This window comes from Sceloporus occidentalis, unplaced genomic scaffold (genome assembly GCF_023333645.1).
Source record: "Sceloporus occidentalis isolate IW3139 unplaced genomic scaffold, rSceOcc1.0.p SCAF_1, whole genome shotgun sequence".
Classification (NCBI taxonomy): Eukaryota; Metazoa; Chordata; class Lepidosauria; order Squamata; family Phrynosomatidae; genus Sceloporus; species Sceloporus occidentalis.
This window is the reverse complement of record NW_028316981.1, coordinates 97577018-97602313: the sequence shown is the minus strand read 5'-3', so window position 1 is coordinate 97602313 and position 25296 is coordinate 97577018. Positions and strand designations below refer to the sequence as shown.

Here is a 25296-nt window from a genome sequence, read left to right as displayed (position 1 = left end):
TTACTTTTGTAGTGCCTTGTCCTCCATTTTGCAGTGCCTTGTCCTCCTTTTGTGGCTAGGACCTGTGGCTATCCTGGGCAGGCTCTCCTTTCTTGCCCTTCCAGAGTGTCCTCTCTTCCACCTGGCCTGCATTCCCCAACAGGCACTTGGGCTTGGCTTTCCTCTGCTCTCTTTACAGGCTGCCCTTCTCAGGCGATTATCAGCCTTCCCCAGCCACAGCCAGAGCCCTTCCCTTGCGCTTCTTTGGCTTGTTGGAAAGAGGAGGGAGTGTTGCCAGTGGAAAAATACACAAGAGGGCCACTGGGCACCAGACTGCAGAGAAAAAAGATTCACAAATCTGAATGAGATCAAGAAGTCAGATAGGAGTTGTATTGATATAGTAAATAACTGGTAATATACAAGTGAAGGCACAGCAGTCACAGGCATTGCAGTAACACATGTTGTGGTGTTTTCCTCAGGGCCAGATATAGTGTTCAGTCTATCATATTGGCGGCTCATGGAATTAGAAATCAAAGTTTTGAATTTGCTGTTGTTGCATGTCTTCAAGTTGTTTTCGACTTTTGGTGACCCTAAGACCCTATCTTGGGGTTTTCTTGGCCAAAGTTGTTCAGAGGACATTTGCCATTGCCTTCCTCTGAGGCTGAGAGAATGTGACTTGCCCAAGGTCACCCAGTGGGTGGGTTTCATAGGATTTAGTTTTGTTCTGACACCCAAATGTAATAAATAGGATACAATGTCTATCTCGCTGCACCCCTCCTTCCTCTATTCCTTAGCGTTGCCAGTGGAGCCAGCATGGGGTAGTGGTTTGAGTTTTGGGTCACCAATCTGGAGACCAGAGTTTAATTTCCCATTCAGCCATAAAACCCACTGGGTGACCTGGGGCACGTCACACTCTCTCAGCCTCAGAGAATAACAATGGCAAACTTCCTCTGAACAAAGCTTGCCAAGAAAACTCCATGAGAGGTTTGTCTTACAGTCGCCATAAGTCAGAAATAACATGAAGGTATACAGCAGCAGCAAAAACAAAGTTTTGCCCAGGCTTAATGCTGGACTTGCCCTCCCTCTTGTCCTCTGCACCCTCCAAGGTGAGGCAGTGGAGAAGAGACTTCCTAAATTTGAAATCCATACTTGGGAAGTACCTTCTTCTTGCCACCAAAGGTCAAATGTAGTTCTTAAGGCCAAGATGGCTTAACACTAGTGAGAAGCTGAGTGGACTGTTCTATTGGGACAAAACATCTTAGTTGCAAAGATATATCAATTATTGCTCTAAATTTAGACTCCAAATTTAGATTAATGACAGCTGGAAGAATAGTCAACTACCTTATCTTTGCAAACTATCCTTAAACTCCGCTTTCAAATATTGTAGGGCTGACCTCTTAGCTCAATGTACATCCTGTTTGGTTCTTCTTTCATACGTGAGGACCTTTCTCTTGGCCACTTTTACTTTCCAGCACCTGATCTTCCTCAAGACAAGAGCTTACCTCTGAGGTTTCGCTGTAGCATTGTGTTGTGTTCCAAGTGGACTTTTAAAAATGGTGGTTGGAGTATAGTTTGTGAGGTAAGACCCTCCGGACACATGTTTATAGTCCCAAAGGGAATCAGGTTAATCCAAGAAAAAACAACAGCAGTGATAGTCCTGCTGGTACTTGAGAAAAATAAACCCCACAGTTGGCTAGTACCTTTATTAGTTTCAGTTGATGTTTGTTTGTTTATTAAAATATTTACATCCTGACCTACATCCAAGGGTCTCAGGGGAACTTACATTAAAAAACTGAAGTTTAAACAGCTTGATCAGCCTTTTAAAAATATTACAACAGCTTGAAACAACAGTAGCATCATGTCCCCATCTGGTTTATCACTTAGTAACCTTGCCTCTTCCTCCCATTCTTTCCTTCTGCTCCATGTTTCTTTTCCAAACTTCTAGCCTCAATTTTCTTTTACATGCCATTCTTGTATCTGCAGGTTTTCACATCTATCTATCAGTTGTCTTGATGTATTTTCTTTAAACTCCTCAAGGACATTTTGCATGCCTGTGCCTTGCTCTTGCCCTTTTAGCCCTCTGTGCTTCATTGGGATCAGTTTACCTTACCTGTTGCCACACATGCCTTCTTTTGATATCTGTCCTTTCTTTCCACTGCTGACAGACAGCAACTCTTCCTTGGCTCTGCCTTCTCTCCTGCAGAACCCCCGTCTGGTCCTTGACAGTCTTGTCAGCCCTCACTGATGCTCATCTCTGGCTTTAGCGGCATGTTCACATAGCAACTCTGGATCATTATTTCTATCAGGTGTCCCTTTTGCCAACACAGTGATGCCCCTTTCATTGCCTCTTTTTAGAGGGTATGACTATTTGAGCAGGAATTCTGAATATGATTACCAAGACCGCTTGGTGGATTCTGGGATATCATCCAGAAAGTCATGTGTAAATAGAAATACATGGCAGTGTCTGTGTTAACTGTTGGTGAATCTTGCATCCAAAGACAGCTTCTCTTCTCTAGCTCTTCTTAAGTATCCTCCTTTTCCCTTCCCTTATCACTCTTTCTTCATTCCTCTCTATAAAGTTTTTGTTTCCTCCACTGCACCTTCTTTGTTTTTGAGTTCATCTTGCTTTCTTTTGCCTTGAATATTGCAGAGATGAATTAATAGAATGTGAATGGTTTGCATCCTATCCTTGCTGGTGTGCATGCATTTTTTGTTTGTTTGTTTGTTTTGAAGAAAAAGGCATAAGCTTCCAGAAGGTTGAGTTCTTCAATTGGCTTGGCAGACCATTGGGTCTGGGATGTAAATTAATTTCTTTGCACTCTAGCCTTTAATCATTTTTAAAAGAAATCAAGTCTTCACCTTTGATGGTACATCAGTAGAATTTTAATGTTAGGTTCTTACTTTAAACTTGGATCTAATTGGCTGATCAAATAGCAATTGACCTGTTTGCTAGACCCCCTCTTAGAAAATTGCACTTGAAAGCTGAGTTTAGGGATAGTTTACAAAGAAAAGGCAGTCCACTATTTTTTCCAGCTGTCATTAAATTTCAAATCTGAATTCAGAACAATAATAGACAGAGCTTTGCAACAAAGGCTTTTGGTCCTGCTAGGACAACAGTTCACTCAGCGTCTCCCTGAGTGTTAAGCAATCTTGGCCTTAAGAACTACATTTGACCTTTAAATATTTCCTGGCAGGAGTTAATGCATATTTGAGACAGAATGAAAAACAGTTTGAATACAGTTTGCTCTTCTGTAGGAAAACTTAACTTGACAGTCAAGGTTTGAACCAGTAGGAAGGTAAAGTTATCCCTAGTTTATAGAGGCTGATTTTATTCCAATTTCTCCTAAAGTTGTTACTGCTGGAGCCGTATGTTAGAGCAGCTGCAGATGTTTGTATGAGATTGATTGTATGTTGAAGAAGATGGGAATTTTAATGGTAGTTAAAAGAGGAAGATTTGGCAAGGGCAGCTTTTATTATGCAACGGTGGGAAAAGCTACACCTGCTGAAACTGCCTTGTCTGCGTAATTATTGATGATGCAAACCCCACTCTCTTTTTGGTTGCAGTAATCGAAGTCCATATGGTCATCTTACTGTTTCTTTTCCCAAAAACTAAAGCCAGACTGTTATGTTAATCCTGTTTTGTCTTTGTTTGCATGAAGTTAAAATGAGTAAAGAAATGAGCAAACTTAACATCTCTGGCTGTGTATGTGGAGCCACAGGTGCTTTTTTGTCAGTAACCTCCCTCTCTGTCATTAACTTTCTGATCTTTATATATAGTACTTCTTTAAAATAGAATAGAAATGATAACACTCCTGAAAATGGAAGGTGAGAAGTTCTGGAAACTGAACTATAGTTTAAGGTTAGCCGGCAGCCAAATACTGGGCAGATGCTTTTGATTTTTGTCCAGATGTGGGCTAGTTTTGAAAAGCAGTGAGATGCTGAAAAGAAGGAAAAATTACTGATGCAGTTACTGGCCTTAAGTTAAATCTTTAGGAGTCACCCATTTGTGCAAGTTCTGTTAAGCATTGTAGATAAAAATTAATGTGGCTTCCTTTGCAATTAGCACAGTCAACAGTGGGCTTTGTAAACTGGTTGTTTAATAACTTGGCGAGATGCATGTTTGCTAATTAATATAGCGATGCAAAATTAGGGTCTGGAGTGTACACAGTTCTAATTTCAAGGGTGGACTTGTTGAACACTTGTTGGTTTACTAGCTATAGGTACGGTACAAACCACCAAAAAGCAGAGGCCTACCAGCGCCTGTTTTTCCACCAGAGAGAAGCCACAGCCGCCAAACCATGCGGCTTCCCTCCGGCGGAAAAAGAACCTGCAAAAAGTGGGTTCCTTTTGCACCGCAAGGGTGGTGTAAAAAGTGCGCAACTGGTGCACTCATTATGTAAGCACCACACAGCTCTGTGTAGACGTCAAAAGGTGCTTACATAAGAATGGTGGCGCCCATATATACACGTGCTAGGGTTGTGGGGCGTGTGGATACTGCACTCCAAGACAACCCTAGCACATGACGAGGGCGTCACTGAGGGCCCGTTTGTACCGGGCCATATTTACATTTCACATTTCCTTCAGTGAGCCAATGTGCATGGCTGTTTTCTTCCCTGCTTTAAACTCACAATAACTAAGTGAGTTAGTGCAGGCTGAGAGTGTGTCCTGCTGGCCCCTGGTCACATGGCGAGTATCAGAGCTGAGCAGGGACATGAATTTGGACTTCAGTGCAATATTCTAACCATACTGGAGTGAGTTTGTAGGTACCTTTCTTTATTTCACTGTATTTATTTGATCATCACTATGTTGATGGTATCAACACAGCGTTGGTTGTGCCAGACAAGAAAGCCAGTGTGGTCTTGTGCTTTGTGTGTTGGGCTAGGAATCTGGAAGACTAGGATTTGAATCCCCTCTCAGCCATGGAAACTATTTGACCCTCAGAGGAAGGCACTGGAAAACCCACTCTGAACAAATTGTGCCAAGAAAACCCATGATAGGTATGCCTTAGGGTTGCCATAAGTTGGAAATGAAAGCACATGGCGTAAATGGTAATGTTGATGGTGCCCATCTTTTCTCACAATTTCTTTAGTTGCCACTAACATAAATCAACAGGTTAAAAAGCGAGGAGAAACAAAAAGTTGCCATAAATATGAGTAATGATTAAAAGGTCTAAGGTTGCCATCTGCACAGCATAAATGATCCAGTTGACACTACTTTAACTGCCATAGCTGTATACTGTGAAATTTTGTGAACTGTTGTTTGTTGTGGCACCAGAACTCTCTGACAGAGAAGGCTTAATGTCTCACAAAACTACAATTTCCAGAATTCCATCACATTGAGCCATGACAGTTAAAGCAGTGTCAAACTGGATTATTTCTGCAATGTGAATGCAGCCTTAGATATGTAAAAATGCAGAAAATATAATGTGAAAGTAGAGTTTTGTTTTAAAAGCAAAAGTGATTACAGATAGATCCAGAAACCAAGATAGCAAGCATGACTATAGCAAATATAATAATAATAATAATAATAATAATAATAATGTCATGATAAACAGTTAACTCCTTAGTGAAAGCAAATGTGGCAGTGATGGATCTTGTGATGCCTGAATCCACTGGCTCCTTAATAGATGCCACCTTGGTTGGTTGCACAGGCCAGAATGTGGAGCAGAGTAGTGGTCCACTAGCTGCTTTCTGGATATATAAAACTGATTTCAGATAGGAGATGCCTGAGTCATGGGGTAAGAGAGAGAGAGTGAGTATGTGGTTTGTTTGTGTATGTGCTTTCAAGTTATCTGTTGACTTACCAGGACCCTATGAATTTCATTGGGTTTTCTTAGGCAAAGAATACTCAGAGGTGGCTCTTTCTCTGAAATATAGTTTGGTACTGGTGATCTCCCATCTAAGGAATAACCAGGGCTGACTATGTTTAGCTTCCAAGACCAGATTGGATCTGGTGTTTAGTGATCTCTTAAAATGGCCAAAATGCATCTCTTTCAAAATGACATATTCATCCTACAGTTCCCCTAATTTATTTATTTAAAGATATATACTAAATACCCTAAAGATACCAGATCATAGAAGCTAAGCAGGGTCAGCCCTAGTTAGTACTTGGATGGGGAATTACCAATGAATACCAGGTGCTGTAGGCTGTATTTCAGGGGAATGAGCTGGCAAAACCACCCCTGAGTATTCCTTGCCCAAGAAAATCATAGGAAATTCATGGGGTCACTGAAGGCACATATACACACACTTGCTTCCCTTCAGCAGCTCTTTGAGGATGGCTTGTGAGATCATAAATCAGATCCAAAAGTGATAAAAATATAAATAACAATTGTATAGATTAAAATAGCAGAGATCTAAAAAGTAGATCAGTGAAAGCCAAAAGAGCACAGTAAAAAGCCATGAGAATGAAACCAGCTAGCTAATATGTTAAAAGGCCTGAGTAGATAAAAAGGGCTCAACCTGCAACTGGAATCTGGTTTGGCAAGCCATTTCAGGGTTGTTCCAAATGCAGGGGATGATAACTGGAAAGGCCCTCTTTCCATTCATCATTTTCATACTTTCAGAGAATCCTGAAGAAAGTATGGGTTGGCTGTCACCTGATCAGTTAAAAGTTGGAGAAATACTTTCTGAATCAGCTCCAAGAATCCCTGGCAAGGCTGCCTACCACCTTGGCTAAGGGATTACGAGAATTATAATTCAGAGAATCAATTTTTGCAAGCTTTACACTGACAACTAGAAATTCTGTGTTGTCAGGAGTGAGCTTTGGTTTATTGACACCTATCTAGTTGTATTCTGACTCCAAACTTAAGTTCATCCACAGATTTTATCTGAGTTTATTGGAAGGGGGATGTGCACACTGATGTCATCAGCATACTGACAACACACTAATCTGAATTTCCTTCAGTTAGTAGTTTAAAATAGATGTTAAATAGCATTGGCAAGAGTGTGGACCATGTAAGGTGACAGCCACAAGCCTAAGCCTTGTGTTAGGTATGTTTTACCTTTTTAAAAATAGTAAAATGCATGTGACACTGCCTGATCAGATACATATTTCCACAATATATGTTTTAAGGAAAATTAAACACTGTAAACTTTTTGTGTCACTCATGCACACCCTGTTTGGTACCAGAAGTTTTGAATGTATCTGATGTTGGAAAGTGCAGTTCATCAGGATACAGCGAACATAATTTGCCTACCATTTCCATGAGATGCCCACATACAGCTGAAAGATATCATGCATTTGCAATACCATGTTCTTCTTTTGAAATATTTGCTTCAGATGTGTAAAACCTGGCCTTTGGTGTTGAAGATGATAGATAGGTAAACTGCAAAATGACTACAGCTTTTTGTTTGAAGCTATATTCCTTTAGGACATATTTCTCATTGAGGACTAGAAATCGTCATGCAAATAAAAACTGGAATTCTCAGAGTTCTAGCATGGGAGTGTTCATGGTTGCTTTACAGCTATGCAACAGCCCCCCCCCCCCCCAATGATATAATGAGGAAGATACCAGTATATAGTCAATGGAAATATCATGCTGAGTGGTGCAGATGTCAAACTTCTCTTTCAATGTTCTGAAATAAGACAAAAATAGTATGAAACATGATTATCCTCCTCTTTCTCCCCTCTCCTGCATTATATAATGAACAGAGTGACTCTAGAGAGGGATTAGAAATCACTGGGCATAGAAGCCATATTGTTTTTACCTGCCCATTCTAAATTGTTGGGCACATGCTGCTGTTTTATTTCCATGGTCTGTGCCACTGTGAGGATTAGTTCATTGGTAAATTTGAGTGTAGAAGAAACAGCTGCATATTTTTGTTGGTCCTACTCCTTTCCCTTCTTAGTTTTGTTTGCATCCTCCAGCAGAGGGCCTGGTGCTGAACTGTGGAATCTGCTGTGGGCTGGAATAAATTCATAAGACTGAATATTCCTAAAGAGAATACAAGTATACTTCTTATAATAAATAAGATCTGTTATTTGACATTATTACTTTAACAGAAAATTTAGTATCAGAGGCAGAAATAACATGGAAAGAATAGGGATAGGTTCCTGCACTACAAAAAAGAAAAGTTGCTGAACATGTTTCAGCAAACCTTGCAAATCTAACTGTATATACATGTGAAATGAAACATCTTATAATTACTAGAATAAATGTCCTTTGACTCTTCTTGCGCAAATTAGTTATTCCCTCAGGAATAAATTCATTTACGTGACAAATGTGTGTCTGCCATTACCATATATACTCAGCTGTAAGTTGGCCTCATGTATAAGTTGAGGGCAGGTTTTGAATTTTTATATGACCCATGCATAAGCTGAGGATAAAACTTAGGTGCATGTAACAAAGGATCTAAAGGATGAAGCAAAGGAAACAATGCCAAAGAACTTAAAAAATTCCAGCAGACATAACTTTGTGCTCACACTAAAGGCTGGATGTATAAGAAAATATAGAAGGACTGGTGATTCCAGGACAGATTACACTCTTGACCTTCACCAGGAGATGACTCCTTTTTAAATAAGAGTTCAAGTATAAGACATACATTGAGCTGTAGATAAGTTGACTTGGGTTTTTTAGGCCAATTTTTTGACTAAAATGTCTAGAGTTATACATGAGTATATACAGTATGTCTCCCAGTTAAAACAGGAAGTTTCCTTCCCAACTAGGGTCCAACCCAGGCCTGCTCACATGAAAATGAGAATTTGAACTGAGCCTTCATGCTTATTCTAACTATGGTAGCCTACAATGTTGATTGAATGCCACAGTAATACAGCAGAACATTTAAAGTTGAAAGCTAGGAATAAAATCTGTATATTGTTTTTGGGAGAAATTCTGGATGCAATCTGGAGAACAAACAGAGAAAGAATGTTCAGAACACGTTCTTTAGAAATGTGCTTTGAGTCAGTTTCAGGAATGTATGGGAGCAGCTTCATATTGTTGGGTAAGATGGGAAGTTCAAGTTCAAGCTACTACCTGGTGGATCATGGTGAGTTCCCACAAACTGAATAAGTTAATAAGTCACAAAACTGGTACCTATTCCTGGTGAAAGTGTGTGTGTGTGTGTGTGTGTGTGTGTGTGTGTGTGTGTGAAGGACTTCTGGTCCACCAAATTAGATATCTTGAGAAGCACTGATCTAGCTGACTCACAATGGATTTCCAGGGTTTCAGACAAGGAATTTTTGCTAGCCTAAACAGGGGACACCAGAGATTGAGCATAGGACCTTGTGCATGGAAAGCATGTACCTGTCATTGAGCTTGTTGTTGTGTGCATTCAAGTCATTTCTGACCTATGGCAACCCTATTACAGGGCTTTTTTTTTTTTTTTGACAGAATGTGTTCAGAGATTTGTCCAGTTCTTGCATTCCTCTGAGGCCGAGAGAGAGAGAGAGATTTGCCAAAAGTCACCCTGTGGGTTTCCACGGCCAAGTGGGGATTTGAACCCTGGTCTCCCAGAATCCTAGTCCAACATTCAAACCACTATACCAGGGGTAGGCGATCTTTTTGAGCCGGGGGCCAAGTTGCTGTCCCTCAGACAACTGGGGGGCCGAAGCCAAAAAATAAATAATTAAATATTTTTTTTAAAAAAAAAACATTTAAATATATAAATAAACCAGGACAAATGTAGGACAAAATTTTCAAATGGAAGACACTTTTTTTAAAAAAATGGAGGACATGCGAAAAAATTTGCTGATTTTAAAAAAAATGTTAATATAAATGCATGTTTCTGAGGCTTCTATAGACAATTGCCCCCCAAAGGCCCCGGTGGCAATCGGCGGCAGGACCAGGCTGGGGCCGGTCCCAAGGCTTCGCTGGGCCGCATCTGGCCCGCGGGCCGCAGGTTGCCTACCTCTGCACTATACCATGCTGGCCCTCCTGCATCTAAGGCCCACCCATACTATATCATGCTGGCTCTCTCATAGAATCATAGAGTTGGAAGCAACCTCAGTGCCCATCCAGTCTAACCCCCCTGCCATGCAGAAATACACAATCAAAGCACCCCCGACAATGCTAATTAGCTTACTTGCTGTTCACTGCTATGATCTTTGGAATAGCGGTATATAAATAAAACAAATTATTATTAATTATTATTATTATAAAAACCTCCAAAGAAGGAGACTCCACCAGCTCTTACTGTCAGGGAGGTCTTCCTAATGTTGAGATGGAGTCTCTTTTACTGTAGTTTGAATCCATTGCTCCAGGTCTTATTGTCTGGAGATGTAAAAAACAAGCTTGCTCCATCCTCAATATGACATCCCTTCAAATATTTAAACAGGGCTATCATATCACCTCAACTGTCTCTTCTCCAGTCTAAAAAGACCCTGCTCCCTGAGTCACTCCTCATAGGGCATGGTTTCTTCAAATGTGGCAAATCAGAAACCATGGCTGCACAATTCCTGGATACAGTATTTTGTTTATGGCAGCTGGAGCAGAGATATTATTAAATAAATAAATACACACATTGCCCAACAGTGAACTGAATATTGATTGAAGCCCTTTTCAGAGGCTCCGTGAGACTCTGAGAAGCCCAACTATTTGAAAGGAGTGTGTACTGCTAATTTTTTGCAGGCAGAAGAGGCATCTCCCATTACAAAATCCCACTCTAGGAGAAAGGCAGGACAATAAATAAATACACAAAGCAAACAAATGATGGAACCAGCAAGGAGGGGCAAGATTAAAACCCTCAGCACATTTTTAGTTTGCTTGTATTTCTGTCAGTTCAGGTTTGAAGGCAGGCTTGAAGTGTTTTACGCATAATTTGGGTTCTCATTTTGTCATTTGTTTACTTTCAGCAAAATTCCTATTCATAAGAAATTACGTAAGTCTCTTTGTCAGACCAGATGAAGCACGACTGTGCATAAAGGAACAAACTTGAGTATCTCTCAATTTCTGTGGGACAAGATAAACTGCAAGGATTTGGGGGGGGGGGGGGGGCAGGGGACATCTCCAACAGGCTGCCCCCCCCATTTTGTTGTTATGGAACACTAGTTTTACTTGAAGCAGAATGTAAGGTTTTGTCCCACACTGGTGTTGTCCCCATTATGCCCTCATTTCCTCTCATACCATTGAGTGCTTCACAGTCACTCTTCCTGAGAAAAGTTAAATACTGTACTGCAGTTGCCATAGAAGTTGTCATGGCCATTCCTCTTTCCCAACTTGGCTTCCTCTGAGGTCTTGTCTACATAGGTGTTTTACCATGATCCGCCCCCTCCAGGATTCGCTGCATCCTGCTTACATGATAGAAAGCCAAAATCACAAATTGGGTCTGGACTGTCTTCATGATGACCATACCCAGTTTGGGGCTCCCTCCCTCTAATTTGCATTTTAAAAATTCTTTTATTGCTTTGGGTTTTCAGGGGGTTTTCAGTGACAGTGGGTGGCTCCCTTTTCACTCACAGTCCCTGTTCACTGTCCAGTGCTGGTGCTGTGGGCACAAGTTGCTCTGAGATCAGAACAAGTTGGTCAGCACTGATAGTGTGGCATCGATAATTTCAGCAGTGGTGTTGGCTGACAAATGGGTATCATATGGGAAGGCAGCTGGACATTGTCACTGGGGGAAAAGAACATGGTAAGGGCCAAAATTGGGGCCAGAATACTCTGGGGGCAGCATGGAATATTGTGGCAAGTGTAGATGAACCCTGAGAGAGGCTTCTATGGAAGTTTGACCCAGAGTATGTGTGTGTTGGTATCCCTTTGAAGCACCATCCCTGCTTCACCACTCATTATAATGGTAGACACTTTTTTTTTTTGCTTAAAAAACATTAATGCACCAGAAATTCTGAATTTCATTGGCCCAGTACAGACGGGCAGTTTGCGGCATCTCCATCACAAACTAGGGCTAGATGAGGCTTGACATTTAGATGCCCAACAGCCCTAGTCAATGAAGACGCTGCCATCATGGCTTGCCATCCTCCACACAGGCAGCGCCATGATGGCGCGAACATCATGCAACACCCAAATGGTGCTGGCAGTAAGTGATGTGATTGGGATCACATCCCTTCCAAGAAACTGCTTTAGGCAGCTTCTTTTTGCTCCCGAGAGGGAGCTCATCATTGCTGCGCCATTTGGTGGCTGCGGTAATGATGCGGGGCTAAAAGGGGCGGCATGGAGCTGCCCCTTGTGTCGAGCCCACTTGTTAACTTTTGGAATACAGTCCACCCTTCTCTTACGTGAGGGGATCCGTTTTGGAGAAAAAACGTGGATGCTCAAGCCCCATTCAAACGAATGGGGCTTGTGCCCGTGGCGGCGGTGCGTGGGGCACACGCCATGGGAGCACGCCCTATTCATGCGAATGGGACACCCCACCCCTTGTGCCACGTGCGCTTCCATGTATGGTGCACCCGCGTATAATGTGGGCGCACTGTACTATAATCACGGCAACAAACTTTTCTTAATTTTAACATTAATTTTCTCAAATTGCATATATTCTAAGTATGATGTTTTGATTCCCCCCATGCTTTGCCTTCTTTTCTAATATATCACACATCTCAGTCTAAGTATCACATCAGACTGCAGATAGGGGCTCCCACTGTTTTATGGTCCTCTGTGCAAAAATGTCTTCTGCACTCAAAAAATTGATGGTCACAGAAAAGCTTCCAGCCAAATTTTCACCTAGTATGCTAGTTTTCTATATTTAGGGATCAGGATTAAGTCATACTTGCTCCAAGTGGGATAGCCCACACTCAGTCTAATTATTGTGAGAGACAGGCCTAGTTTCGCTTAGTTTGATCTCTAAAATATAGAGGTAACATCTCAGAATCTGTATTTCAGAAGATGAAAAGTGATACAACTGTTCTGGTATTACAGTTTTTTAATCACATGTTATCTGTATAGGAAGAACATTAGTTGTGTTTTATAGAAAGCAGCAAAATGTTAACATGAAATGTTAGCGGTCACTGAACTGTTCATATACTTTTAGTGGACATAGCAAGAATTGAAATGTTTGAAAATGGACTGCTAGGAGAGAGTTACTGGTTCAGAAAAAAAAATCTAAAATGCCTCTGGGGGTGCTGTTTTCTTTTTTTCTTTTTTAAGTCAGGTATGTAGGAAGAACAAATAAAAAAGTGGTTTCTTTCAGCCTTAGCACAACTTGAGAGCACACAGAAGGCAGTGTGCGCTTCTGATGTGGCCATCATAGGATAAGAAGTCACTAGAGATGTGAAAATATGAGCCCAAGAAGAAACCCTGTTAGTCAAGGCATTCCATAGTGGATCATTTTTTCCTTTCCTGCCATTTGCTTTCCAAAGAAGGTATTTAAATAAATTAGTGATTTTAAAGATAGAGATTCCAATCACATGTTGGAGTGGTTTAGGAATTTACACATTACAGTTGCTGTATAATTCTCCCTTTCATGTTAAAGAGTGCCGCTCTGGGAGAGACTTTCCAGTCAAAAGTACATTATATCTTATTAGCATCTCATTTTATTCAACTTCTTAGTGACCTGCCACAGGGGGAACTCTCAGAACTTGCCTCCTGCAATTTGCGTTGTCAACTTAAAGTGTATATTCAAATAAAATAAAATAAAGTGAAAAGGACTTTAAGGCAATGGCTTTGTGGAATTATAATGCTTCTGTAAAGCTTATATCTGCACTAGGTATGTTTTCAAGCTCTGAAAAATATTAACATAGAGGAGGACTAGCCTGGAATTTGATTCAGAATCCTGCTAGATCCATTTAATATGCCAAATAATGTCATGCCTTCTAAAATGTTTTGAGGCTTGAGACTCAAACTCTACTTGATTAGGATGATGGGTGCTTTTGTGTTTATATGGGCTTGTAATTTTGTTATCCTTATTTTTTTTCTAAATAAGGTTTAGATTTTTTTAAATTAAGTGGGGGTGTTCCTAGCAGGGGTTTTTATTGAGAAAAGTGAGGTGGGAATTCTGTGTTTGGTGTGGAGAAGGCTACCTCATACTAAGTCAGACCACTGGTCCATCTAGCCCACTATTATCAACTCTGGCTGGCAACAACAGCTTACCAGGATTTCAGAGAAGATTATTTCATAGCCCTACATAGAAATCCCTGGTATTTTTTTTTCTGGTGGTTTCCCATCCAAGCATTAATCAGTCCTTTCCATGCTTAGCTTTGGAATTCAGGCAATGTCAGGGTATTATGTTGACTCCCTTTTGAGTGTGCATCTGTGTGCCTTCATGTTGCCTATCAATTTATGGTGACCCCATGAATTCCATAGGGTTTTCTTAGGCAAGATATACTCAGAGGTGGTTTTGCCAGTTCCTTCACAATGTGTGTATATGTACCTTCAAGTTGCCTCTCAACCTATGTTAACCCCATGTATTTCACAGAGTTTTCTTAGACATGGAACTCAGAGGTGTGTTTGCCAGTTCCTTCCTCTGTAGAGCACCAGGCATTCATTGGTGGTAAAGCAGCAGGAGAAAAATGGCCACCCCTCTTGTCCTCTGTTTAGGAACTTCCAGGATTTTCCTGCAACTGATACCAAAAACAGTCTGCTGGACTGAATGACATCAGTATGACCACACAGGGAAATTCTCATGTACCCATGTGAAAGTTTTCAAACCCAGCTATTCTGAGGAGGGAGTTTGTTGGTGGTAGGCATATTCTTTGCCTGAGTGAATGACAGTGTAAAGTAGAGCAAAGAATGCAGAGAATGTAATTTTGCCTGCTGGATGGCATGACACAGTAATCTGATCCCCAGGTTGTGGTGGTTATTTAGAGACTCTGGAACCACAGTTAGCATTTAAAACCTGGCAAGCTTGACTCAGCCATTTTTCTACCCAGTGAAATGAGGAGACCACAATACAGGTTGCTCTTAGGAACTTTCTGTAGAGGAATGCTCAGCCTTAAGCTCCTTATGAAGATATATTGCAGAAGAAGCAGTTTCCCAGCCCTCTTAACTCTTTTAGCTTACACAGTAGTAGGCAGTTTTCTGCAAAGCCCAGTGTGGTCAGTCCACTGTGTAAACACAGGGTGACCAGACACCCTCCTTTTCCAGGACATGTCCTACATTTGAGCCTTCTGTCCAGGAGGAATTTCAAAATGTTCTCCATTTTAAGCATGACTGAGAAGCATGAATTTATATTTATATGAATGTTTGTAACTTTTATTTTGTAATGTCCTACATTTTTCTCAAATGTCCTATAATTTGCTGTGCTTTGTCCTCCTTTGTGGCTAGGACATCTTGTCACCCCATGAAATCATGACCAATTTCTTGATTTTCCTCATTAGCCTTTGTATTATCTCTGTGTCATGCAAGGAGCTCTATTCCCAGTGTGCCATCTGATGAAGAATCCTGATCAGTGCAAACAGTTCTGATACACAATAAGCAAATAGGGTGAACAGTGCTGGAAGAAGTTTATAAAACAGCCTTAGAGGCTTTATCATCTGTAGCAACTTCCTCCCTTTACTAGTTGGTGACATGGAAGTAGAGATAAGACATCTGCCTGTCAGATATGCTATAGTTGCGTTTACCATTGTAGGTCCTCAGTATAGATTAGATGTCCTCCAAGATAACATTTAACCCTATAATGCTCTGTTAATAAACATAATTGAATTTGGTGAGGTCAGAACTGAGAAAAGTTACCTTCTTTGACAGCAACTCCAAGAATTCCCCAGGCAGTACAGTGGTACCCCGGGATACGAATTGCTCGCGTTACGAAATTTCCGGGGTACGAAAAAGTTAGATAGGAAAAAACTGTTCCAGGTTACGAAGATTTTTTCGGGTTACGAAATTTTTTTCGGCGCGAAATTCAAATCTGAAAGCGCGGCTAGCGGGCGGCTAGCCGCTTTCCAGCGCCTTTTCGGGTTGCGAAATTTATTGGGTTACGAATGGCGCCGCGGAACGAATTAATTTCGTAACCCGAGGTAGCACTGTATTCCAATAAGTAACTTTGGAAGACACAGACACTTACCCAAAAGAGCTTATACCAAAATATGTCAGCTGTAAGGTGCCACAGTGCATTAGAATATATCTTTTAGCAGCAAACTAGTTAAGTAGCATAAGGAAAGCCACTATTAATCACCTTACACCTCATTTACAAAACAAGGATAAGAATGCAGTACTGATCTTTCTTACAGGGCTGTTGAGATAATATCCACAACACCCTTTGAAGAGTAAAATATGCTTTAAATCCTCATGGTAGTGCTTTTTTTTAACATATATGTGCCTTCTGTATAATTTCACACACTTTGCACCAGCAAGAAGGCAATATTTGCCTCCCAGCTGGCTTGGTGCAGAGGCAGATGGAGAAAAGGCTTTGGCAGCATCGTTTTGCAAATTATGGATATGAAGAATAGCATCATAGAAATGATAGAAAATGAAGTATGGTGTCACAGAAAAGCCTGGTGTTCTCTGCTAAGCCATTTATTTACTTCACATATCCAGTGATCTGATGCCAAGGTGAGGGCCTCCCTGTGCAGTACCTGCTCTTGAAATTCCCCTACCTGCAAGGCTTCCCTGTTCAATACAGTGCCATAGGTAGTTCCTTGCATGCTTTAGGAGTTGTACACAGAGCTTCCTGGTCTGTAGGTGCAGCACATGAAAATCTGCATTAGTGCAAAATACCTTTGTAAATGCCTGAGCACAGACAACAAGTAGTGCGTGGGTGGGGTGGGGTGGCATATGGCTGTAAAAATTTGCACAGGCCAAAAGACACCCCCTCCTGGTTCTGGCATTGTCCTGTTCAGATGAATTGTGGCCTAAAACACAGTTCTGGTGCAAACAGACAGGACAACGTCTGGCATGTCCTGCACCAGAATCAGGGCATAAGCAAGTAAGTGTTGCTCCCGATCTTCCATGACAACTGGAGCACTCAATTCCCATGCTGTGGCTGTTGTCTGCATTGGTGTCATGCTGAGCTGTCCAATGTGTCTCCTCAGGGTTAGCAGACATCCTCTTTTTTGAAGACATGTACTACATTTTAACTCTCTGTCCAAGAGGGATCCCAAAATGTCCTCCATTTTGAGCATGACTGAGAAGCATGAATTTACATTTATACAATTGCTTCTAGCACAGTGATGGTGAACCTATGGCACACATGCCAGAGGTGGCACTCAGAGCCCTCTCTGTGGGCACACATGCTGTCACCCTAGCACAGAGTTTGCCAGAATTTCTTACTAGAAAGCAAGAGGGACGTGGCACTTTGCAATAAATAAGTGGGGTCTGGGTTGCAGTTTGGGCACTCGGTTTGTAAAAGGTTCACCATCACTGTTTTAGCATTTGTTTTGAAATGTCTTACATTTTTCTTGAGTGTCCTACATTTTTTTGTGCTTTGTCCTCATTTGCGGTTGTGACATTTGCTCACCCTGTGTTCACTGCTACCATGTGTCACTTGTTCTGAGTTCAGAATGAGGTGCCCAGCATGTGATCATGTGATGTGAATGGAGGCTGAGGTAACTGAGGAAGAGTGGGGCAGCTGTGGGGCCAGGATACTCTGGGCTCTCCCGGGAGTATCCTGGCCTGGACAGACTTGGCCTTGACTACATAGAATAAGGTAGGTCTGACTTCTATCAACTAGATTTTTCCTCTTGATCGAATGGCACCCATGGCTGCTGTCACACTGCAGGAATAAAGCAGTTTGACACCACTAACCGCCATGGCTCAGTGCCATGGAATTTTGGGATTTGTAGTTTTTTGTGGTGCCAGAGCTCTCTGACAGGGAAGGCTAAATATCTCACAAAGCTACAAACCCCAGAATTCCATAGCACTGAGCCATGGCAGTTAAAGTTTTGTCAAACTCCTTTATTTCTGTGATGTGGCAGCAACCCATATGTGTTGTATTCCAAGAGATGTTAAGATGTCAGTCACATCTTTCTACATCCCTTCTTAGTTCTAAAGTGCAGTAATAGCTCTGTATGATGATATGACTGTATTTTAAAAAAACTGAGCTGGGGCCTTTTTGCATGATGCATTTATAGAGCTATGATTCCATTTATTATGGCTGCATCCTGTATACTCTTGGAACTTGCAGTTTAGCATTTTCTACCAGAGAGCTCAAACAACCCAGCAAGCTATACACCTTGGCATTCCATAGGATGTTGCCACAGCGTGAAACTAGAATCATAATGCTATAATTGGGTAGTGAGAAGGGACCCTGGTGAGATGTTTCCAATATGAAGATGCCCAGTTGGAAGCTCCTCCCTATCTATCTATCTATCTATCTTCTATCTATTTTATTTTTTGGATTTATATCCTGCCTTTTTTGCAAAATGGGATTCAAGCTGCCTTCAGTTCATCTTCAGTTTCTTTTCCTTGCCTCAAAATCAAATAGCTCTGAAGTGCAAGGCTGACTTAATAACATCTGTTCCCCCTGAATTACTAGAGAGAGAAGTATTGATGTAGCCATATTGTCAAGAAGTAATTTTAATCATGTTTTGACAGGGCAATTCTTTACCACACGTTGTCAGTAAAATGTTTATGTTACTTTGCTATTATTATCCTTCGTAGCGGTATGGTAAAACATTGCACATGTGCTGGAAATGAAGGCAGTGCTTAAGATTTTATGATTTAGTATTTACGGGAATTCCTTTGCGGATTGTCATCTTCTCCAAGGGATAATAGCGTCCTGTGGTCTTGTCATCAAGTGCAATTTTCTTCTAATAGCTCTTGTGAATAAACCACAAACACAACTATTTTCCATAGTGTTGTTGCTTTTATCCTGGCTCTAGAAAAAGTGTAAATTTTGTCTTAGAGGACCCTAGTCTTGTGAATTAAAGTTTATTGTGGTAGCTACTTGTGAAATAAGTTTGTACTTTGGTGCAAAGTACACTTGTACCATTTCCATCTGAAGCATTCCTGTGTATTTCAGGGATATCTTCCTCTGAGAAAATGCAACGAAGTACACTTGTACCATTTCCATCTGAAGCATTCCTGTGTATTTCAGGGATATCTTCCTCTGAGAAAATGCAGAGAAGAAGCACTTGAGAAGCAAAAAAATCATCATGTTTGTTCTTGGGGTGGTCAAATTACACCCAGGGATTATAGATATGGCTTTAAATTGTCTCATGTAGTAGGAAGAGAGGAAATCATGGTGTTTTCTGCCTCTTTGTTCCTGGTCTTGTCTCACTCTCTCTGGGCTTATTTACACAAACCAAATAAAACAGTTTCACTTCATTTTCACAGTGGACTGTCCAGACAATGTATAGGATGATTTGGGCTGAATCTAGGCCTTTCCAGCATCTCAGGAATTTAGACCCTGTTCAGACTGACCATTAAGCCACCCTACATGACACATGCCCCCAGAGTGCCATGATGCTGTGTGATGCTCCGCATGGCATCATAGCATTCCTCTGGTGCTGTGTCCATATGACGCAGCACTGAAGGAGCGCTGCCAAGCCATGGCAACATGGCTATGATGCTCTGTCCAGGGTGCAAAAAGGAACCTTGGCCAGGAGAAAGGCCAGATTACGGCGTGTGGCTACCTCATCCCCAATCTGGTTGAAACAGGTAGCTCTATGCCTGCTCAATCTGGAGGGGAAGAAATGGGTTTTTACTCCGAATTTCAGTGGAAATCCGAATATTTGCTCAATGTGTGCATGTGTGTGTGTGCGCGCGTATGTATGTGGACTTTGCTCTGTAGTGATGTCAATGTGGGGCTAAGGATGGGAGGAGTCCTTGGTGGATTGGACTGTTTGGTCTGGAAAGGCTGGTATATGTTATCATGTTTTCCTACTACAGTGCTATGTCCAGCCATGGGGTCAGTGATGAGGGGTTAGATTGGGGCACCTCTTCTCTTTTCTACACCCCCCTGCCTGAGTGTCACATTCATATTTATTGCTTTTATTCTTCCCCCATATCATTCATTCCTGTTGAGATCTCACACAGCCCCCCCCCCCCCTCGTAATACATACATTGTATATCTCTGAACAAGTTAATAATCTGAGGTGGAGGATTGAAGGAAGGAAGGAGAGTAAAAGCTGAAAACATGAACGTGACACTTGGGCAGAGGGAGGAAGAGAGAAGGGATGTCCCAGTCTAACTCTTCACCACTGATCTCAAGTGGCTTCTCATAAGAGATAACTAAAATACAGTTTTATTTGTTTTTCTCTGGTGTGTGTGTGTGTGTGTGTGTGTGTGTGTGTGTGTGCGCGTGCACGTATGTGGGTGCATTTGAAATTTCTTCCCTGACTCACTGGGACAACTAAGGGGGAAAGAGGACTCTATGAGGAATCTGAGTGGATTTGATAAGGGCTATTAGTTGATAGGTTGAAGGCATGTTGGGAAGGGGAAAAGAAGCAAGTTCATCAGGGAGAAATATGGCTAGTTGTGCCGATGGTGCTCCTCAGTGCTTTGTGTATGTATACTTAATGGGGTCCCTGCAGACCAGAAAAATGGAAGGTGAGGTCAGTTTTTTTCATCAGTGTAGATATGCCCCTGGCCTCTCTCTCCTCACCCTTCATCTCCACACTACTGTGGAAAGGAGGACTCCAGGCAAGCAGTACATCAAGTGGTAGAAGTGGGCAGAAAGGTGAGCAATAGGACAAGAGGGAGGAGTAGACAGAAGAAGCCAGTACTGGCTCTTTCCCTACTGCTTAAGGAAATCTAAAGCTACTTGCACATTCTCTAGGTTGCCAGTTGGCAGCTCTGCCTTTTCCAGGGGAAAGCTGAATTTGAAACACATGTCTCATGAGAAGCGAGTCTCTGTTTCAACACCAATTTCTTTTCTGTAGAATAATAGCTGTACTCTGCAAAGTAAAGATGAGTATAAAAACTATATGTGTTGATCTGTTACGACAACAGATGGAGAATAATAATAATAATATGATGTCTTGATTTAAGGAAAACAAAGGGTCCCATAGCACCTTAAAGACTAACAAATTTGATTATTATTAACAGGCTTTTATGGACTAAATTCCACTTCATTAGATGCATGACGTAGTACCCAGAATTACAGGTATATACATAGTATGTATGTATGTATAGAGGTGGTGGTATTGTAGATAGTGAAGCAAGGGGGGAAATTAAACATGAATAGTCCTGACAGTGACAGTTACTTTATCAACACTGGCATTCACAAAACTGTTGTTGCAGATAACACAGACATTGTGGGAATAGGTAATCAGCACAAGCTTTGTGATGAGGAACCTTTGTTTCAGCTGAAACCTCCTTTGAGCTCACCTTCTACAGTTCCCCGCTCTCGCCTCATGTGTTTTCCAGATATATACCTGAATTTCTGGATAATATGCTATGTGTCTGATAAAAGTGAGCTGTGGTTTACAAAAACTTTTGTCAATCCTAGAAGTAACTTTGGCTGTGTCTGTGTTGTGTATGCAAAGCAGGCCAATCTGAATTTGATGCACATCTGATTTTTGGGCTGTGCACAGATTCATAGCTAGCCATCTGCATTAGTAGCATGGAAATACTCATGTTGATGCATAGGTGGTTAGTATGCTGCATTGCATGTAGTGTATTTCTTCCTCTCAAACACTTGTTATTTCACTAAAGCAACATTAAAAAATGAATAAAAATAAGAGTATGAGAGATTCACAGGCATTTTAATATCATGCATAAGAGTAACCTAAATGGCGTTCACTCAGTAGGAACTTTCACCATCATCATGGCTGTAATTGAAATATTGGAAGTGATCATAAATATGAAAACTTTGAGTTTCAACACAAGTTTGTACTAATCACAGAAGTCAATAGTTGTATCATGAAAGCCAAATTGTACATAGCATGCTCTTCAGATGTTCACTTGGCACAGCTCTCAGTCTCTGTGCCCATTGGTCTAGTTGTCTGGGACTGATAGGATTAACAACCCTGAAACATCTGAAAACCTTTGCCTGGCACACAGGATATTTCATTTAAGAAGCCATCTCTGTGAAGCTAGTTAAAACATCAGTTTTGCAGAATAAAATAAATAGTTCTAGGAATAGCAGTATATAACTAAATTGGTGTAAAATGTAGAATTATTGTTCATAAAGCTATGAAAGGTACAGTAGTAAAGATTCCTAAAACGATGTTAAATTCAACAGTTAATTATATAATACAGTGTATGTGTTGACAGAAGCTTGACAGGAGGCTGGTCTCCTAATATGTTTCATAAAGAACACTTAATTATAGGCACAAATTTATGGGAACATGTCTCATGACAATCCTATGTGGGGAAAAGTTGTAAAATTTTATTTATTTATTTAATTATTTATTTATTAAAATATTTACACCCTGCCCTTTATCCAAAGATCTCAGGGCAGCTTACAACAAAATTAACTTAAAACAATAAATAATTGCAAAATTTTAAAAAGATTTAAAATATATTAGTTTTTCAGATTAAAAAAGACTAAATTTGAGACTGATTAAAACAATCTTGAATAATATAACCAGAAAATATGAGCAGACTGGTTAAAATCAATTTAGCCCAAAGGCTTTTTAAGTCAGTCTTCTAGAGGGAGAGAATTCCACAACTAGGGTGCCACTGCAGAAAAGACCATGTCCCATGTCCTCCCACAATGTATTTACCCAACTGGTGGGACATGGAGGAGGTCTCCTCCAATAAATCTCTATTCTCAGACAGGTGTATGTAGAGAGAGGCACTCCCTCAAGTATCGAGGTCCCAAGTTGTTAAAGGGTTTTAAATGTTATTGTAGCATCTTGAATTCAGAATGGAATACTATTGACAGCTAGTGCAATTCTGAAGATCAGGTGTTTTATGATAAAATAGTGGAATTCCAGTGAGCAATGTAGCTGCTGCATTTGATGCAGTTTCTAAGTTCTCTTCAAGTTGTTTGCCCAATGTTGAGTGCTTTGCAGTAGTCTAACTGTACATGGACTACTGTGGCTGAGTTATCCCTGTCCAGGAATGGCAATATCTTGTGGACCATTTAAAACTGGTCCTAACCACTCTGAGCCAGCAGAGTGGGTCTCCAGCAATAAGGGTGGCTCTTGATGATGATGCCCATAACAGGAAGCAATGTCATTCTTGAATGATAGTTCTAACATTCTGATGAAAATCTTCCTGAACATTTTGGCTTGGTGAAATTCCATGATCAGCATGGTAGGGAGTTATATATCAGTAGCTTGTTGCATGTTGCCTTTATGCCAATTAGATTCTGACCAGTTTTGTGGATTTACCAGCTTGGCCAAGCCTTCATTTCCCCTTCTCACTGTTTCAGCAGTTCTTTAATCTTTAAATCACTACCTAGAGGAATAACCTTCACTTTTTTTTTTGTATTGGAACTCAAGTCAAACTGCTATACTTCTGCTGTTGCTTTAAACAGTGTATACTTTCCAGAGCAATTTCCCCAAATTTTTAATTCACTGGTTTACAGTTGATTTACAAGTCTGTGTGGTGACACTTGTTTGGTTCCCTATTTAAATGATGATTCTCTGTGCTATAATGATGGGTATACGTTGAGTTTGTTTTTATTGTGGGATTGCTTTTTAATAGTTGGCTATGCATGCTACATGATTGAATATTAGGTACACTCATTAGGTACCAAGTGGAGGAGAAGGCTTGGAAGGAGTCTGTTGCTGCAGCCAAAACTCCAGCGAGTCAGTGATACTCTTTTTCACTTTTTAAGCTCCTTGGTAATTCTCTGTCATTAGACTAAGTATTCGCTAGTGTAGTTGGGTTAATGCAGTGTGTGGATATCCTGAGATAACAGTGATTTGATGCTATAATGAGTTTCCTGAACAGTAAGTGTAATGTTCAATTTCTTTTGTTACAGATGGAAGAGAAACGGCGAAAGTACTCGATCAGCAGCGATAACTCAGACACCACTGACAGTAAGACCTTTAATTCAAGGCTTAGGACAAGATAACTAAACAATTCACCTCCACTAGGAAAAGTATTTGAATAATTACTTTCCAGACAGCCAGGAAAGCTCAATTTTCTTGGATAGTCCCTGAACAATAAATTGTACTTAGGGATTGCTTCTAAAACATGCTACAAGAAGTTAATAACCACTTATATATCTAGTAGTGGGTGACTTTTTCTGATCTAAGGGTTTTTCTCTTCTTCCTGTGAACTATGTGGGTTAAAAGGAAGCCATAAAATAAAATTGATACAAAACTTTGACCCAGTTAAACCCCTTATTAAAGAGAACACTGCAAATCATTTTTTTAGGGACACCCCCATTTGGATTACTGTGCTCCAAAACACACTGCAGAAATAATCCAGTTTGAGACCGCTTTAACTGTCATAGCTCAGTGCTAGGGAATTCTGGGACTGTAGTTTCAGGAAACATTTAGCCTTCTCTGTCAAAAAGCTTTGGTGGCAGTGGTTATAAATGGAAAACATTTCCAAAGGAAATGGGAAAAGGTCAACAGGTTATGGGATTGAAATCCCCAGATTTAAGACAAAAGGCTATAGTTTGGGCAGAACTTATTTCTGTATCTATATCTACTTTATTATGTCTGTCGATTGACAATATATTGTATATATAATAGTATAGACGAAATGCGAATTTCGGACTCTCTCCAAATCAGGTTTTTTTGTTTGTTTGTTTGTTTTTTGGTTTGGTGGGGGGAGGAAACCCAGGTTCCTCATACCCCCAACACCAGGTTGCTTCTGTTTTGTTATGCTTAAACCAGTTTTCTCCCATGAATGTGTAGGACTACACCAACATTAAGTAACAAAATACAATTCAGATGTTATGGCTGCTATCTTAAAAAATAATGGTTCTTTTAAAAGTTCTCTGTTAAAGCAAGTTGATTTGACTGAACTTATGTCAGCTGAAGGATCTGATTATGAATTGTATGTCTTACACTGTGAAATAAAGTAATTAAAAAAAAGAACTTAATTCCGAGCACTTTAACCACTGTGCCATACTGGCCTGTTTCATAATGCCTCTGAGGAAGAGAGAACTCCCCATCATATTACTCGCCACCAGTCTGTGAAGAATAAAGAGATTGTTGTTGCCAACTGTGATAGTGCTGGTGAACCCACTCTGAGCTGAGTTCTAACTCTACTGCAGTTGGAACTATGGCCCCATACAGACAGGCCAAAATAAAGCTGTTTCGGGCCTCTTTGGAGATATGCTGTTTAAATGATGCATGCGCCCTAAGAGTCCAGAAGTCACGTCAAAGCCACAATCCAGTCCTAAGGACTGGAGCACAGTTTTGGTGCAGCTTCTGGACTCTTAGGACTCATGCATCATTTAAACAGCATACCTCCAAAGTGGTCCGAAACAGCTTTATTTTGGCCTGTCTGTATGGGGCCTTAGTTTGTAATAAGTTCAAACTGCTAGTAATGAAACTATGTTAAATGTGCTGCATATTGTAATTAGAGAGTGAAATGTGTAAATATTTTGTGCACAGAAAGGCTACCTTAAGCGTTGCTTGATCTGCTCTTTCTTTTCTTTTTTCCATTAAGACTCTGCATGGAGTCATGGAGTCTAGATCCTCATG

At 40.8% G+C, this 25296-nt stretch overlaps 1 protein-coding gene across 4 annotated transcripts in view; it reads left to right on the top strand.

Annotated features, from left to right (window-relative positions):
- The window catches only part of JADE2 (jade family PHD finger 2), a 232061-nt gene that overhangs the window by 4007 nt on the left and 202758 nt on the right, over nucleotides 1-25296 (top strand). For 3 of the 4 annotated variants that reach the window (XM_089530074.1, XM_089530083.1, XM_089530064.1), the window contains exon 2: nucleotides 23616-23673. In XM_089530074.1, coding sequence (XP_089386200.1) covers nucleotides 23616-23673 — 58 coding nt within the window. Of the gene's footprint in view, nucleotides 1-20824; nucleotides 20844-23615; nucleotides 23674-25296 lie in introns of those variants that run through there. The other variant, XM_089530093.1, reaches the window with a different exon arrangement.